The 18976-nt window shown below is 39.6% G+C and overlaps 1 protein-coding gene, 1 non-coding gene and 1 pseudogene across 3 annotated transcripts in view; 1 reads left to right on the top strand and 2 right to left on the bottom strand.

Moving 5' to 3' along the window:
* Window positions 1-463: 463 nt before the first annotated feature.
* The window catches only part of LOC144650486 (uncharacterized), a 142405-nt gene continuing 123892 nt past the window's right edge, over window positions 464-18976 (top strand). The window contains exons 1-11 of one of the 2 annotated variants that reach the window (XM_078510167.1): window positions 464-526; window positions 4927-4998; window positions 5492-5557; window positions 5690-5761; window positions 9427-9495; window positions 10621-10692; window positions 11521-11604; window positions 12765-12836; window positions 16951-17022; window positions 17357-17440; window positions 17754-17837. In XM_078510167.1, the coding sequence (XP_078366293.1) occupies window positions 10631-10692; window positions 11521-11604; window positions 12765-12836; window positions 16951-17022; window positions 17357-17440; window positions 17754-17837 (458 nt within the window). In that variant the 5' untranslated portion in view covers window positions 464-526; window positions 4927-4998; window positions 5492-5557; ... (1 more) ...; window positions 9427-9495; window positions 10621-10630. Of the gene's footprint in view, window positions 527-4926; window positions 4999-5491; window positions 5558-5689; window positions 5762-9426; window positions 9496-10620; window positions 10693-11520; window positions 11605-12764; window positions 12837-16950; window positions 17023-17356; window positions 17441-17753; window positions 17838-18976 lie in introns of those variants that run through there. The other variant, XR_013570125.1, reaches the window with a different exon arrangement.
* On the bottom strand, window positions 8230-8303 carry Trnat-agu (transfer RNA threonine (anticodon AGU)). The gene has a single exon. It is a non-coding gene; the product is annotated as a tRNA-Thr (tRNA).
* Window positions 14238-15503, bottom strand: LOC144647966 (uncharacterized; annotated as a pseudogene).

Raw genomic sequence — 18976 nt, 5'->3', positions numbered from 1 at the left:
ACTTGCAACGCGATCAATTCACGATGTAGTCAGCGGTTTTTGGACGATGATGCAACAGGCAATCTTTTCCGATGAAATGGAAGCTATAGCAACCACGACTACCATGCCTTGGAATCACTTATTATAAAGGGGTTCAATTCTCATAACTAAAAATATAAAAGCAGTGTGTTTATCTGAAAACTTCGTCATTGTCGTGTGTCATAAGAACGCAGAATTTTGTGATGCTGTGCTACTTTTCAGTGCTGAAATGCAAATAATTGTAGCACAATTTTCAACTGGCCCACATGGGGATTGTAAATGAGGTATTGAAACAAAGAACGACCAAGTCAACAAACAACCTCGAAACAATAGACCAAGAACAATAGCTCCGACCGGCGTGGGAATATTTGATCGCCACCTTTTCATTATCTGGTGTAAAAGTAGATGGTGACTATCAGTTCTCATTTTTTTTTTTCAGAAACATAAGGAACAGAGTAATAAAGGAGTTAAACACAGAGGACCTCACAGTTATCACGTTTACAGATATGTAAGTAAAATAATGTGATATAGGTCTTGGACGAAAGATGTACAGAAATTACAATTTGAGAGCTCACAGGGCTTATTGTGTTGTGTTCTTGGGCATGACACTTAAATCTCATAGTACCTCTCTCTACCCAGGTGTATAAATGGATACTACTATTTTATTTGTAGGTATATAGCAAATAAAATATTAAAACAAACAGTGCCCTGATAGAGATCCTTGTGATAGAGATCTAAGTTTATTCATTTGTAAAACCTATCAAGTCTTAATAAAAACAGTTTTTATTAAATAAGAGTCATTTAAATGGTTGGCACATACGCATAGGCACATATGCAGATACGCATATGCAAGTATGCGCAAAAGCATACGCGTTTCTCGCTGTATGTTTTGGGACGCTTATTTCTGAGCGGTACTGTACTTTGCCCTTAATTTAAATCTGAGTTTATGTGTTCAGGGCTCGAAATAATTTGCAAAGAGTCCCTGGACAAGAGGACTGGCCAAATTCATTTTAGCTCTGTTACATTTTACTCGGTCACATGTTTTTTGGCTGGTCAAATTTATAAGATAAATAACTCTTAAAACAGGGGCCCCTGAACCAAGACTGGCGTTATATATTTCCAAAAAGTTGTTGCATAAAGCTTAGAGCACTTTAAAGCACTCATTGTCAACAATCAAAATAAATTACAGCAGCGAAATGACAATGGGCTAATTAATACACTGTTTGTAAGACTGACATGCAAATATGTGTATATCATCATTATCGTACGCATTTCACCTAGGATTTCAGATCAAAGTTACGCATTACATAGGGACTCGCTACATACTAATAACAACTGAAGAGCATGGAAATTTTAATTTATTTCATTTTCAATACGATTGAATGTGACTGGTCAACATGACCGGCAAGACAAATGGTTGACTGACCATTATTTCGAGCACTGTGTGTTGGTACAATTTTCAGGCTTAGTATAAAATTAGGACTTGAGTCTGTGATCCAATGGAAAAACCAATACCCCCATATACCTGTGGTCAGCAGTCAACTTCTACGCCCGCGAATGGTCATGTGATACTGGTCAGTGGAGACCTTGTTTTGACAGCTGTCAATTGACTATACCATGGATGTTCAATAACCAATTTCGAAAACCTTAACATTAACCAAGGCAGCAGTTGCCCTGTGTCACCCCTCACCCTCCCCCGGATTCTTTACGATCAGTCGTTCTGTCAGGCTATTGTATGCTTACTTGACAGCCATTTTTTTTGGCTTGATGGTTTATTAAATTCCTTACCATTGGTGCCCTGCTGGTATGCTTTGCACTCTGGAGTTCTGCACACTGGAGCTCCACTATAATCTGTGATTGAATGCCAAAGACACGATGGTCTGAGCAAAAAGATAAATTTTCACAGCATGGAGTAACCACAGGTGGTCCAAGCATGAAATTTGAATATATTAAAGTAAAATGGCGGCCTTTAAAAATATAAGAGTTTATATCGGTTTAAAACGGAAAAATTTTGAGCGATAAATAAAAGCGCAAATTCTAAATAAAGTTGACGGAACATGAAATAGTGTCGTTTGCTTTTGTTACAGCGTAATTTCAAGCCATTTAGAGCTATTTTACGTCAATTTACTGTAACATGTTTATCGTACATAATAATATGACAAGGTAAGAAACCTTGGTCGCTACTGGCGTGCGACATGTGTTTAAATTGGCTCGAATTTCGCACACAAAAAAAGCTACCACTTATATTCTGACTTCAAATACTAATGATAGGATGATAAGCGAATGCGTTTCTAAATTGTGCTTGCTCCTACCTCGTCATTCTCAGCAACTAGCCGCTTTTGAAATTCCAAAACCAGCTCAAAATCGCCGCCATATAGTCCGTGACTCCCACGACAGTAACGAAATGGCCCAAAATAGACTGGACTCCAGTCAAATTGATCTCCAACGGAGAGGGGCATGCTACTTTTGTTCGCGCATCAAGTTGTTTCCACTACCACACGGTGAGGACGACACTTGCGCCTCGTCGCAGCTTCCACGTGTGACAATTTGCAGCGCCTACGACCATAATTATTTCTTTTCTTTTTTTGTTTTGCTCGCCGACGATTATTTGCAATTTTGCTTTCATTTACAAGTGAACAACAACCTAGTGAACACAAAGTTCTGCAGTTTAAACGTTTTTTTATACAGTAAAAAATGAATAAATACCGAAATCTGATGAAAATAAATACAAGTCTTTACTTTTTGCGATGATAAACGTTTTGTCCACTAGCCCTAGAAAAAAATTTTACATTCAGTAATGACATTATTTGTCTCAAAATAATTAACAATGTTTACAAGACTGTGAACGTGTAATTGAAGCCTGACATGTTATTATAAATACCGCTAATTATATAAGAAATGGCCAATTTATGCAGAAAACAAGTCAGTCTGGAATGCACTGAACTAGCACCCTTGTGAGCTCTTGTGCTATGATGCGCTCAATAACGCTCTTTAATTTTTATTTACTCTATGACAAAAATCCTATATGCACTATTACGCATTTTGCTGGTATTTTTTTTTAAAGAAAATATATATTTTTTTTCTACTCAGTGAAAGGCTGCAAAAAGATCACTTCGCAAATTTCCTTTTGACTCTGCAAATTCTGTTGGCACAAATAAACAGAATTTACAAAGTGGTGGTCCGCTATAATGCGTTTACTTCGGGCAAGCTGGGACAGGAAGATCTTTTCTTGTGAAGGAACTATTTCGAAATTTCGTGGGGCGAGGAATTAAGCTGCACAATTATTATTTAAAGTGGTATTTCGGGCATCGTGAAAGTAATTTGAAAACATTGTCTCCAAATACGTGATTTCACGTTCCGAAGGCATGGCTTTATTGCTGTCACGCGTGGAAGCTGCGACGAGGCGCAAATGTCGTCCTCACCGTGTGGTAGTGGAAACAACTTGATACACGAACAGAAAAACCGTGCCCCTCTCCGTTGAGATCAATTTGACTGGAGTCTAGTCTATTTTGGGCCATTTCGTTACTGTTGTGGGAGTCACGGACTATATGGCGGCGATTTTGAGCTGGTTTTGGAATTTCAAAAGCGGCTAATTGCTGCGAATGACGAGGTAGGAGCAAGTACGTTTTAGAAACGCATTCGCTTATCATCCTATCATTAGTATTTGAAGTCAGAATATAAGTGGTAACTTTTTTGTGTGCGAAATTCGAGCCAATTTGAACACATGTCGCACGCCAGTGGCGACCAAGGTTTCCTACCTTGTCATATTATTATGTACGATAAACATGTTACAGTGAATCGACGTAAATTAGCTCTAAATGGCTTGAAATTACGCTGTAACAAAAGCAAACGACACTATTTCATGTTCCGTCAACTTTATTTAGAATTTGCGCTTTTATTTATCGCTCAAAATTTTTCCATTTAAAACCCATATAAACTCTTATATTTTTAAAGGCCGCCATTTTACTTTAATATATTCAAATTTCATGCTTGGGCCACCTGTGGAGTAACTAGGAGTATTGCTTGCTCCCCAGAGGTAGGATGCAGTTCAATACCACGTCCCCCCCCCCCAGCATTCTGTCAGGTTGCAGTATCCATTTATACACTCAGGTGGAGACAGGCACTGTGAAAGTTTAGCTTGCTACCCAAGTACACATTGCAGTGACCATGGTCAGTGCTTAAACCTGCGGTTCAAGACAGTATGCAAAACCTCTTTAGGAGTGTTCAATAAACCTCTTTAGGAGTGTTCAATAAAATTTTATCTTATCTTATCTTATCTTATCTATCCATATGCCTGTTCCATTTTCGCGAAAATTTAGTTCCCGCGAAAATAAGTAACAGTAAGGCACAAATACTTTCTTACTGAATGATGTTTTTAAGATAGTTAACTTTCATTAAGTGGTTTTATGGAAACTGCACATTTTTTTACTAAAATCCAGAGTACATACATACATGTGTAGCTAGTGATGAATAGGAGTGTTAGCTGTTGGAAAGTATTTTGGACTTGAAAAAGAATGAACTCAAATAGAATTCAATGAACAGTACATGTTGCATTAAAATAAACAGCAGCATGTTCCCCTGTACTTTGACACTCTTGTTCATTTTTGTTGGTTATGCCTGTTATTTAACACAGTTCTTGTTTAGCACTGAGAAATTGATTGTCAACAAAAGTTTGTTGTTAGTAGCTATTTCCTGTCTAGTCATGCATGCCTCATTGCTGATTACCCATTTTTAATGACACTTTGTTCAGTTAGTGTATCAATTTGCCCCCTTACAGTTTACATAATTATATACACCTTGATTGAGAGAGCGAGAGGTGTTGTGAGGTAACAAAGAATGTGATTCATGAGGATTGCCATCTTTGGATCTGGAGTCTGATGTTTCCATTGTCTCAAATTTTTTTTGCAGAAAAATTTTCAACTCTGGCTTGGAGTATATCAGTCCCACAGCTTTCCACAACTTGACAAGTTTGAAGACATTGTAAGTAAATTATGAAATATAACTTTTCTGTTGTATCTCATATACATATGTTAAGATTAAGTACAAAAATAATGGCCATAAAAATGAGGCATGCTCAATTATCTTTTCCAGTGAATGAAAACAATAAATTTGAAGCTGCTGTGTCCCTATTCCTACAAACTCCAAAAATGTCCTGTGGGAAGAGAGAAAGCTTTCCTACTTCCCTGAATAACTATCCATTAATGGACATTTTCAGAGCCCTCACTAGGTACTTGTAATGTAACCCCCTTCCCTGCTAGGGTTATCCTTCTCAATTGCAATGCAACCTTTAACAGTTATTCCATCTGTCCATACATGTACCTACAGTACACTATAATTTTCAATTTAATCCTTTTTTTCACTGCACATCTTACATGTACATGTAAGTCAGTAAAAAGTATTTCTGCTTTCTTCATGAAAGGGAACCACAAAGTTATATTGCTCATTAACATAATTATATTCATTTGCACTGCAGAAATTTGGCCAAAAATGAACTCACTGACTTTCCAGATATTTCCAAGAATGCTGCATTGGAAGAACTGTAAGTCACTTTAGTTAGTAAAAAGTTTGTAGGCAGATTGTGAGCATTTCCATTAATTACATGTAGATAGAATAAAATGTCATATCAAATGTTAAGCATTTTGTTATTCTGTCTTGTTTTTCTCCCATTCAGTGACTTGTATGGAAACAAAATCCGGCTGTTTAGCCACAACTTCACTTACTTGCCGAAAGCTTTGATTAAAATGTGAGTCAGAATTCTTAGTTCTTGTACTTTTAGTCAATTTATGGTCAATGTTAATATAAAATTGACGATTGCTTAATGCTGAAAGAGGGGGATGTTATACACTTAATGACCGTTCCCTGAGGGTAACACTTAATTTTGTTTCCTGAGAATCTCAATGTTTCAGGAAGCAAAGCCGAGGGAAACATTGCGACTTGAGGGACACAAAATCAACAGGTTCCCGTGGGATCAGTCATAAAGTGTAAATCATGGCAACGACATAGAAAAAATGGTGCTTGTCAGTCAACATTTGCAGGCAACATTGCAATGTTATCCTCTGACGTCATAGATTTTGGAATGTTGCTTACTTAGAGACTTTTGGCGGGAAACATACACGGATAGGCCATCAACAGTCTCGCGCCATAACCTCCTGTCCTGTACATCCCTCTCTTACTTACTTACTTACTTAATCCTCTTTATTCCTAAGTGGAACATAGGTCCTTAACTAGTGTGCACCACCTTCCCCTTTTTTGTGCAGTGCCATTTGCCTCATTCCACGAAAGATGCTTCCCGTCCAACTCTGCCATTTTTGTGCGTCTCCAGGTGTGCTGGAGTCTTCCTCTCTTTCGCTTCCTCTATGGGTTCCACTCTAATGCCCTCTTGACTACATGTCCATCTGGTCTCCTCAGCATGTGGCCCATCAAACTTCAAGCTCTTTTGTCTTATCTCTTCCTCTATCGGTCGCTGCCCTGTTTGTCTCCAAAGCTCCTTGTTACTGATTCTTTTAGGCCACCAAATCTGCAAGATGTTCCTTAGGCTCTTATTGATGAACACTTGCAACTTCTGTTCCAACGCTTGGTCAGCCTCCAAGTTTCAGAGCCATTCAAGAGTACTGTCTTCACATTTGACCCAAAGACTCTCAGCTTGGCCTTGTTGTTAGTGCCGTGGATCGCTCTAAGCATTACAAATGCCTGTCTTGCCTTCTCCATTTGTGCCTGGATGTCCTCATCAGTGCCTCCCTTCTTACTTACAATGCTCCCGAGGTATGTGGACTCGTCCATTTCCTCGATCTGCTCCCCTGTGACTGACACACCATCACCACGTTTGGTACCAATATGCATCAGCTTTGTCTTGGTGGCAGTGATCTTCAGGCCAACCTTCGCACCTTGTACCTCCAAAGCCTATGTCTTATCCCTCATGTCATGTATTCTGTGGGAAAGTAGATAATCGGCAAAGTCAAGCTCTTCTAATGATGTCGTAAAGGCCAACTAAATACCTCTATTCCTGCCAAAGGCTTTCCTTGTCACCCAATCCAGGGCGACCAGAAACAGCAAGGGAGATAGCAGGCAGCCTTGTCTTACCCCGGTCCTCATTTGCAATGGTTGAGTCTTCTGCCCATTGTGTACCACCTGTGCGGAAAAACCCTCATAGAGAGCTCTAATGATGGTGACTATCTTGACAGGCATCCCGTAGTGCCACAACAGCCTCCATAAAACCTCTCTGCTGATACTATCGAAGACCTTTTCGAAATCTATAAAGTTGATGCACAAGGAGGGCTGCCACTCGATGCTCTGTTCCACAATAATCTGCAGTGTTGCTATTTGATCTGTACCGCTTCAACCAGCTTGGAACCCCACCTGTTCCTCTCTCAATTTTTTCATCCAGCACGATCTTGAAGCGCACCAGCATCACTCTGCAAAACACCTTACTTGCCATGTCCAGCAACATGATGCCAAGCCAGATTTTACAGTAGCTCAGATCACCTTTTTTGGGGCACCTTGATTAGCAGACCTTTCTTCCATTCCTTTGGTATCTTCTCCTCACTCCATATCCAGTTGCAGAGGTCTAGAAGAACCTAGTGTACCTCCTCTGATGTGTCCCTTCCTCTTCACCTCCCAATTCAGCTCTTGGTACCTTCTACTTGCATCTCTCTTAGGATTTCTCGTTCTCGCAATGTTCATTGTGTTTTTTGCCTCCTTTTGCTGCTCAATCTTTTCCCAAGTTTCCTTGCTGATCCACTCCTTCCTGTTTGCCTTTGCCCTACCCAGCACCTGCTCACAGGTTTCCACGTAACCTTGTTTGATCTGTCTCCATTCATCACCAACTGACAGTTCCTCCTCCTCCATCAACTGCTGCAGACCCTCAACCTGTTGTACAGTGGTAACCTAATTGAATGCGTATCTAACCTCCAGATCTTTCAGCTTGCTGACGTCAACGTCTTCCCCACGCATAACGCGAACGTCCTGCAGTGAACTCCTACATCTCTTGCTAAATGCTAGGTGGTCAATCTGGTTTACAATACACCATCAGGAGACCTCCATGTCCACTTGTGGCACTCCTTATGGGGGAACAGCGTTCCACCAATTACCAGTTCATATTTTTGACACCATCTCATTTCACTAATTCCCAGAATACTTTTTAAGCAAATGAAAGATCATCGCAGTAATGTACTCAACTTAAGCGGTTGAGAAAAGCAAGCCTGAAAAAAATTCAGGCTTGAACGGGAATCGAACCCATGACCTCTGCGATACTAGTGCAGCGCTCTAACCAACTGAGCTATCAAGCCTACTGGGAGCTGGTCACCTTCAGGCTTGCTTTTCTTAACTGCTTAAGTTGAGTACATTACTGCGATGATCTTTCATGTGCTTAAAATGTATATCCGCAGTACAAATATATGAATTTCATATATTAATTTCATATCCCAGAATACTAATATCATACCTCTGCATCTCCTTGATCACCTGGGCACACTTACCAGTCTCAAACATTGTCCTTACATTCTGCTGCCTGATCTTCACAAACACTTTCGGGGACAGCAATTCCATCAGCCATTTGTGCGTCATTCCTTGTATCCCACATCGTTCCAATCAGGTGTTCTCAACTTTGACCCCTGCTTCCCAGTGGGGCGCAGCAGTCATTCTAGTTTTGGTTTCTGTAATATGATAGGTTTTCCGGGGGGGGAGGGGGGTTATCGGCCCCCCCCTGTTCCTTGTCTGGCCTCTACCCTTTGACCAATTCGGCATGGTTAGACCTGTCAGGGACCAAAGTCCCTGCCAGCACAGCTCTCTGAGTCATTGAGACACACAAGCTTCACCTCCACGGCACGGTGTCAGCCCATCCGTCTTTAGCTGGTACCAACTCTGCCCATGGACTTGATCTCTGCTTCCAGTGAACATCTCCAGGTGTTGGATGATTGACCTCTCTTTCGACTTGAGGATTCCAATCAAAGCTTGCCTCGTGATGGTACAGGAAATATATTTTTTTAGAAATAAAGTGTCCTTATGTATCAAGTTCCTATCTTAGGGATCATCCTAGGAAATAGATAGGGCCTTGGCCTTGCAGTGTGCTTGCGGCTTTCACCACATAGCATCCTATCCCTCCCCCAGGAGGCCTTTCCCCTCCCAGAACTGGTTGCCTTTAGAGATAAGTTGATGTTTTGGAAGCAAATCAGAGTTTTTACAGGGTGGGGATGCTGGCCCCATGCCCAACCTCCAACCTGGAGGGCCAGGGTGCTTGTTTTGTCTGACCCCTCTCCTGCAGACCAATCCGGCATGGTTGAACCTGCCAGGAGCGCAAGGCTCCTGCCGGCACAACTCTCGGGGTCCCAAGGGCATGCAAGCTTCCCCGCCACGACAAGGCAAAGCACCAGACTGAGTATAAATGACCTTGTGATTATTTATTCTCTGCAGAATTCTAATTGACAATGAGATCGACTGGATTCCAAACGAATGGTTTGATTTACCCAACCTTGAATACATGTAAGTATGAATAATTTTTAAATTGAACTCACTTTTGAGATAATATACCACTTTTATTGACGATGTGATGTGGCTGAATGTAATTTAGGCGAAGTTAAAGTTGAGCTAATGCTGGTCGGCAACTCAATCAGGGTTTTCACAATTCACACGTATCGTGTGTTCCAGCTGCATATGGTTGTGCAGCTCGTTTCTAGCTCCGAAACGTGCTGTTTTCTCCCTTTCCCACCCTCCCTCATTTGGTGGATTTGGCAAGCGTAGGGTTGGTAAGTATTTCCACTGACCTGACCAGTCAGTGTGACGGTGTCTGGTGGGTGGTTGCCACTCTCAGAGTTGCCATGGATATCTGGGTGCCCTGCTTGAGCTCGTTTCTGTCGCTGTGGAACCACCACCCACTATCATTGGAACCTTCCCCAAGCTTATCTACTGGCGATGAGTTTAAAAAGTGGCAATACTTGACCTGACTGAAATGGGCGGTACTGCCAATGAAACATTTCACTGTCAAATTAAACAGAAGCTTTAATTTATTTCAAGTTATAGCATGTTTCTGCCAGCCTTAAAAAAGATGATGACTATATGTTTCCCTTTAAGAGTATTATTTTTTAAACTGTTCTTAGTGTTTTCTTTCAATAACACATTGAAATTCAAAACCCAAGTAATGATTGTGTGCAATCACAATAATAATTTATTATGATTAGAATTTTTTAATACCTTGTAAAAAGGAAGCAAACAAAATAGGTTGAAATCTACCAAAATCAGAACCCAAAAATGTAACCTTTTGAGCCTGTTGAATGAAATTCTGTTTACTGACAGGTCTGCTAAGATGATTGACAGGGGCATGCATGCAAGCGCAGTGTTTTGCAAGAATGAACCCCACTAAAATTTTACAAGCATTCCAAGCAGAGGCCTAATTTTGCAAGCACTGAAAAATTTTGAGAGACCATTCTTCACTCCTATATTGACAGCAGTGAAAAAACAACAACAACAACTACTTACTACATGTTTTAAGCTCTGCTTGTGCGTTACTGAAAGGCAAAGTAAATTTATGTACTTTTAATTTGTAGTTTGTATATTTAACAAGTTAAAGTTTTCACCTTTCACAAACAATTTTCTTTGTTCTTGTGACAGAGCTCTGAGCATGAACAAGTTAAAGAAGTTCCCTGCAGCATCTTTCATAAACTGCAAGTCACTACGATATCTGTGAGTATAATTACCTTTATCTGTTAATAACTGTTTTAATGTTTTGCCAATTCCTCCACCCTGCAAGCAGAGCCCTTTCTTTTCCACTGATATACTTGAGTAGAAAGGGCTCTGCAATTATTACGTCAAATCTTTGTTGAGCATGCACAAGGTTTACGCGAAGCTTGCGCAAGGACCACTTAATCTTAGCATGCGCGCGCAAAATGGTGTGACGGATCGCACATGCCAGGGTGAACAAAGTGTTTGTTTTACTCCCTCTGAATTCCTTCAGTAACGACATATCAATCACCACTTGTCTTGAGGTTGTATTAGTGACTTTATGGTAGAGATGTGCAATTTTAACCGTGAAATTTCTTCTTGGTTTACAAAAAAAATGAGATCTTAAATATAATGATCCACAAGCTCCACACGCACACAAACAGCTGTAGCAGATGGTGAGAGCAATCGTCAGCTTTAGTGCTTTTCGAGAGCATACTGTGGGCTCCATCTTGGCTGTCAGTTTTTCCAAAAAATTAATGCCTGTGCATTAATTGCTGCGGCAACTTCAAATAAATGACACGATTCACGCAGAGCCTCTTTCTACTTCCCAAATCTCAACTGCAGGGAAGTTAAAAGAGGCTCTGCTCGCAGGGTGCAATTTCTCCAGCTTGGAGCTAGTTTTTTAGTCCCCGCAGAAGGTTATCAATTAAGAAGGACCATCTGCATTTAACTTCTTTTGAATTTAGAAAGCCTTAGCTTTAAAATGACTGCCTGAAAATCATGGTAATAAGAAATTGTTTTTTATGCATAATAACTCAGCTAGTTTTTCATTTTTTGTTTGTCTAACAGGTCTGTGGATAAGAATGAAATTGATAGCCTCACTCTTCCTAACATGCGACCTTTCTTTGGGAATGACTCTCAGCTTGTTCACCTGTAAGTTTTCTTTTAATTAATAATTAAAATCTAATTAAAAGTCATGCATCCAGTACATGATTTCCTATGTTAATCAGAGCTTGTCCCTGACAAACTTATAAAATCGACTATTGTAAACAGGGATTTCAAAACATGCCAGCGACTGTTGGAGTTCCACTGGTTACTCTGGTTATACAACCCTCCAAGTTTATTTTTTTCTTAGTGGCCAATTGGCCACTGACTGCACTCAAGTTTGGTCGCCAGTGAAAAATTTTAGTCGTTAAATTAAGCAAACGATTTCAATCTTTCTCCTAAATTTTATTCGCAGGCTGGCGACCTTTGGTTCCAATTTAGTCGCCAGCTCCAAAATTTAAGTCGCCATGGTGACTTAAATGGTCTTAACTTGGAGGGTTGTTATAGCAACCAGCTTGTGACAAACACCTCAGTGTTGTCACAGCCTCCTACTTATCCAGTTGCTGATGCCTACTTCAAAACATTTTGAAACCCCTGTGTAAATAGATTCAACTTTTAATGAAAGAGGCTTTCCATAAGACCTACAATCCACGCCATAAAGACTTGGGACACCCATTTCAGCAAGTATAACGTGACATTTTGTCACGATTTCTCAGAAATGGAGAACCCCCTCCCCCCGAAACCAATGTTGCAAAACAGACAGCAACGGTAGGCATTGGTTTTTCAAGGTACACAACATTGCAATGGGGCGGGGGGGGTAATTATTGATTTTTTTCCTCTTCCGAAGTGCCAAAAACGACGAGTGTCCCAAGAAAAGTGGCGTGGATTGTAGCACCCACTAGAGCTCCCATGAGTATTCTGTAAATCTATACCGCTCCCAAAAGGGGAGAAGTTTTCATTTTCTAATAAAATTATACTGCTTTCCAAAGGGTGGCACAAGACGGCAGCCAATTAAGCATGGAAAGATTGCCTCTCATTAAATGATAACAGTGTAAACCATGAATAGTGTGATTAAGGCTGTTATTGAGACAGATATACAATTTATAGCAAAAGTGATAACAAAGCAAAGGACATGCATATAACAATGATTTTTAACTGAAGCATTTTGTAATTTAATTTAATTAATAGTTTGCCGTCAATTTTATTACAATTATTTGTTTTAAGAAGGAAAATGATGCTTTTTGTCTAACATGTAGTATGTGTTGTAGGAATGCGAGCAACAACAACATTTCAGCTATTTCTACTGGAGCATTCTCTAACTTGATCCATCTTAAAGTTCTGTAAGTATCTGCAACTCAGTTTTTTTTACGACCTATTACATGTAAATTTTCATCTTAAATTCTTTCACAATTTTACTTAATAATCTCCCGATCTATGTGTGATGCTTTGAGTTTTCAGGATTGGTCGTGTAATTAAACAAATCAACTTTGTTTAATAAGTGTTTTAGTGTGGCTCATGGTACATCAATTTGTTGCACAAATTATGCTACATAAGCTGTGAATTAAATCCTGTAATATTTTTGTGGACAATGTCATGCAAAATTTAGATTTTTATGACAGTCGGTAATGAGTAGAATTTCCTTTAAAAAAGATTGCTGTAGGAGATTGAAGACATGTAGTCAGTTGAAATCTAAATAGCCCAGTAAAGTTATGCCAGGAGGTCAAAATGCTTGCAACAGAATTTTTCTTTTCATATTGTTTGCTTTTGAGGCATGTATATTAACGTACTAAAAGTCAACAAAAATCAACTTATGGGAAATACGTAAAAAATCATTGTGATGACGACTGCCATGTTTTTATGCAAATAAGCCATTGTAAACTGTTCGATCAAGACATTTACTACTTGTAGTTACAATTAACATGTAAAAACATTGTGCTTTTTTGTAAAGTGTACATTTAAGTTCTACCATGGACCGTTTTCAAAACAATATTCAACAAAAAAGTATTAAAATAGCAATTTATTAACCCTTGCTGGTCAGTAACTGGACTACCTTCAGACATAAAAACATCACTGATTATCTATCGGTACCTTTCTAACAGTACTGACATTAAATTATATGGCATTGACTGCGTCCTTTGTATCGCTATCTGGATCTGTCAGAGCTTTTGTGAATTGAAACAAGCACTTCCACGACACCCTCCACAGGCAGGTGAACAGTCAAGTCTGTGCTTTCTGTAACTGCCGATTGAGCAATGTTACAGTCCACCTTGCAGTTACATCTGATAACACGGAAGAAAGTTTCCAGTGCAGGAGTTTTCTCGGTCATTTCCGGAGTTAGGGTACTTTCTGTTTTTTTTCCATCCCCAGTCACACGGTGGAAGCTTTTGATTCCCAGTCCAATGTTGCACCTGGTAATACACGCGAAGGGAATGAAATTTCGCTGCAGACGACGTCGGTGGCAAGGATATCGCAGGCCTCTAAACTGTTGCTCACCTTGCCGCCATACAACTCTACCAATGCGCGTTCTCCTAACATCTTTTTTCAACGAATTGCCATTATAAAATACTTCGGCATGCTGCTACAACTGTGATCACTTCTTTAGACCGACGGCCTTTCCAAATACCAAACAGACGTGACGTGGTATCACATCCCAGCAGCGCGTGCAGAGGTTTGACCCGAGTACAGAACAAGTAGCTTGGATGTCCCGGCAAATCTTGCCTTGCGCGGACTCCTCCTTTCGGCTCTGGTTTGAAGAAAAGTTTCTTATTGCTGTTGTTCCCATGACGGCAGAGTAAAATAATTTAAAATGTCTGTGTCATCTGCGATGACGACGCTGTCTTTAGTAGCAGATACAGAGATCGCAGGTTGAGCTATCAAGATATCAGCATCACCTGCACCATGGATGGTGTCAAACCTCACCTCCTTTAACTTCTCACTCAGCATGTTGATGAAACGTTGTTTATTCTGTTTGTCTCGCAGAAAAAACCGTCTTTCTTTACAGTGAGTGTGCTCAGAAGATCACAATGTACAGCTACAGTGTTGTTTGATCCTCTTCTTGAGTGGGTTGCGTCTTTAACTGAAGGCCCATTGCAATAACCGTCAAAAACAACAATACACCTGTCATAATTTTGAGAAACGTAATGAACATAGCAGCTACAGATGTCACAAAAAGGTTGTACCGTGTTTCCATGGGATACGATGAAGCAGTAGTGCTCCTCCATCAAGAACATAGAGTGGTTGGCTAGGTTGTGACATTTCTTTAAGTTTTACCTCCTTCCAAAATCCATCAGCTAGCACTGGTTTATCTGCTTGTCGTGGGACAAATGTGGTTTCAAACAAAGCAACAGGGTAGCTGCAAAGTTCGTACTTGAACAGGTCTTGTAAGTCCATTAATTCATTTGTGGCAACGACGAGCAATCGCTGAAAGAGCAACTGTGGATAAATTTGCACATGATCCTTGTGATTGCCACAGTCGCTTTTGATCCAAAGGTGGTAGCTTGTTGCTTTCGTTTAAAAGAATACTCATTGATACTCTTTCCTGCATAGACTTAAGGATCGTCCAGCATGATCATTCCAACATTTACAGATTCCTGTGCTACAACTCCTGATACTATGCTTCTTAGTCAGGTATCGCACTTGGAAAAGGGGGTCCTTATCCGTAGAAAGCAGGTTAGTTTCTCTGTATCCTTGCAGTCTTTCTTCTGTCGAGTGTCTAAAGCTTCTACGTGTTGCTCGCTAGTGTTGTAAGCGACGCCGGTGTAATCTTGCATAGACCTGTTCACGTCGCAACAGACAGGCATAGACTTGACCCACACTAATCTTTGCAGCCCAACTATTCCTCTTTCTCTTGTAAGGCCGCCAGTTGATTTGATGCTGCGCATCAGCGTTTCTTCAGTTATCAAATTAGTTGAAAGACCATCCCAAAATTCATCAGTGCGGCGAACAACATGCAGACCATTCAAAAAATGAAAATAGATATCTGGATGGTCAGTTTGCAGTGTAACCATTGGCTGAAGGTACACGTAGATCGTTTTGGTATACAAATTACCGCATTTATTCCATTAAGCGCCCGAACTCGAATAAGCGCCCACCTCGAATAAGCGCCCACCCCTACCTCCAAGAAAAAACTGAAGTGCGCAAGATGCCTAGGACACCTGTAGGAGTATTGATTGACTAAGTACTACTAAGAGACCCCTGGAAGACCGAGTTTTCTTAGTATTTTATAGAAACTTTCAACGAACAGTTAAAATTCTGCTTTGACATATCTTCTCGTGTTGTTATTATTTATTATTTTGTTGCAAAATAAACTTACTACAGTTTGTTAAAAATGGTGAAAATTTAATAAGCGCCCAGCCTCGAATAAGCGCTCCCTCTCAAGATCCAAAAAAATAATAAGCGCCCAGGGCGGTTAATAGAATAAAAACGGCATGCCCAGCTGCCGCAAAATAAGGAAAGATCTCTTGCAATGAAGACAAATGGAGATTCCAGTCTCCCGTCCTTTTGCTTTTAGAAAACGCTTCAGTACATTCAGCATTTTCATGTACTGAAGCCAAAGGCGCACTGTACGGCTAGCTTCACTTCTTTTCTTCTCTTTTTTAATTCTTGAATCAACATCCTCTAATGTAGCCCTTGGCTCTTCATCGATACTACCATCAGACAGCATGTTATCCAATGTTTGTTTTGTTTTTCGTAATAAAATTACTTGAATGAGTAGACGACACGTTGCAGCTTAATTACTGGCGCGACAGAACTATAAGGCGTGTCCACTGTCGAAAACTTCAAATCTGATGGACTGGGCTGGAACTTTTTAGGAACTGATGTCGACCTTTTACTCTATCGTCAGTTTTAACGCAAAACTGGAGCGAACTCAATCTTTCCGGGTGCTTACATATTTTGTTCTCTCTAAGAACGCGATTTAAAGACTATATTTTACACTGTACTTTGCAGTTGTAATATCAAAGTGCCCTGTTCAGCTAAACACATTAAAACTTCGTAACATTTTAGTGAAAGTAATATTTCGTTTCGAGAATGTTCCATGAGCAAACCAAAGCCTTAATTCGCCCTTTAAACACACTTTACTAAAAAAGTTAGTTGATAAATGCCACATAAAATGGAGTTTTGTTGTAAAACGTATCTGTGATAAGGCTAATTTGCATAAAAATATGGCGTCTAAAGGGAAAAATTACGGAGGTAAAATACTTGCTTTTTTTCGTATTTCCCCTAGGTTGATTTTTGTTGACTTTTAATATGTTTATTTGGAGTCCTTAAAGAAAACGTCCCTGAAGATAGAAATTCTGTTGCAAGCATTTTGACCACATGGTACCTAATCCCGTTAACTTTCCTGGACTAAAATTAAATTATTGAGGACAGGCAGCAAATATCACCCATCGCCCCTTGAAGGAAAGAGAATCCCTGGATAAACAAAGTAAATATTGTGACATTGTTTTTTTATAGTGAGTTACACATGAACCATCTGGAAACTATTGCTGCTAATGTGTTTTATGAAATACCAGAGCTGTTACACCTGTAAGTATTCCTGACACTTCAGTCTTAGTAAATTTATTTACCAATAATTAAGTCTGTGTTCAGGCCGAGAGGCCCAACAGTCCCGAACTTGGATTTTGTACATAGCCCACCACAAGTCTTTACGTCGCTTTGTGGATAGAGCACCCCCCTCCCCCCAGTGCTTGGGTTCTTCTTCGGTTGGTGTTTCTTTATCTCATCCTCTGACATGATGAACATTGCTTCTTTCTCAACATGTTTATTTTGGTAGTTGCTGTCAGTAACAATAATTTATCAGCCAGTGTTACTATTGTTTGCAGTATTATATCTCATAGATGTTTTAATGTCTTTTTATTAGTGATCTGAGAGGGAACTATCTACAAACCATAACAGCAGAAGGCTTCAGCAGTCCATTTGAAAATCTTCCAAAGCTGCAAGTGCTGTAAGTATAAATATATGTACTGCAACAAACAGAGTTTAAAGTTAATATTGTTTCCCTTGCTTGGATCTTTTTTTTAATAATACTTCCCTTTACTATGTTGCCAAAAAAAGTGGGTTATTAAATAAAATAATGTTATTCACTCTTACATTTATAAGGGTGTAAAGACATAAAGACACGCCATTGCACAAAAGGGAAAAAAGCCAGTCATCTCAGATAATTTCCAGACATAAGGTTTTGTTTTCATTGTCCATGTTTGGTCCATGATACCTAGTTTTGTTTTCACAATTTATGATCTTGTAATGTTTTTTTTTAGGATTCTAATGCAGCAGCAAAGTCCTTACCAGACACAACATGTGATGCATAATGCTTTCAAAAACCTTCCAGCTTTGGAAGATCTGTGAGTATCATTACCAGGGATTTCTTTTATATATTCCTTTCCTCTTCCTCCCCCCACCACCATCATCAAGAATTTGTTGCTATGGAAACAAAGATTCTGCAAAGACACTTGTTAGTTTAGGCTTTAGCTGGGAAGAAAAATGTGCACAATAAAATTAATTGATGTTAAATGTCAAATGCACCTCAGTCTGTAATTAAAGGGCTTGGTGCAAAAGGGCTTTAGTGATTTTTGGCTGAAAATCAACATCGCAAAACTACTCCAAATTTCACACGTAGGTTTGTTTGTCCTGTTTTTATTTCAGCTGGGTTTTGCTTCGTTTTTGAGAAAGTAATGTATGCAAAAAACCCGGTTTGTCCAGTCGGCCTCTTTTAGAGTTCCTTTGTTATTATTAAACAAAGACGCCAACTAGAAATGCCAAGTTATTTGCATATGTTATATCTCAGAAACGAAATGGAAGCCAGCAAAAATAAATATAGTCACATGATTAACACATGTCAAAAAACCCGCACGTGAAATTTGGAGTTTCCTGAAGTCGCAATGTTCATTCTTTGCCGAAATCATTAACATCCTCTTTGCATCGAACCCTTCAATTTCATTGAGGTTGTCATAGAAAACGAAAAATGGCACGGTCTTGGAAAATGGCAAATAGAAATTTACAATGAATACACAAACTTCCTTCTCAGAGCAGTCAGCACTAATTCTTAATGCAGTCAGCACTGCATAGTGTATTGCATAATGATTGTTTTTATACATGTATGAGGGTTGCATTTGGCTGTGTTCTTGAATTATGAACTTCAATTTTATAAATCGTAGCTATGCACAGGTGAACTTCCCCACTCATGGATATAATAAACTGTTGTACATGTGGATAGGTGGCACTGAATGATAAGTTTTAACATTTGAAGGCTGAAGCGCAAGAAACGCACTTTGTGTTTTGGCCAAATTAAAAAATTGTCACAAACAACTCCAAATTTCGCACGCAAGCTCGTTTACGTGTGCTTAACATTGATCTGTATTCAAATTGGCTGAATCTAGCTTCGTTTTTTAGAAATTAGGTATGCAAAGAACAAAGGCGTTTTGCAAAGCTTACGTTCTCCACAGTCAGCCAGAAGCATGAGTTTTTCGACACATCGCGTGTA

Source organism: Oculina patagonica, chromosome 4, assembly GCF_052425735.1.
Source record: "Oculina patagonica isolate OP01 chromosome 4, crgOcupat, whole genome shotgun sequence".
In the NCBI taxonomy this organism is placed as follows: Eukaryota; Metazoa; Cnidaria; class Anthozoa; order Scleractinia; family Oculinidae; genus Oculina; species Oculina patagonica.
This window is presented reverse-complemented; position numbering and strand designations above follow the sequence as displayed.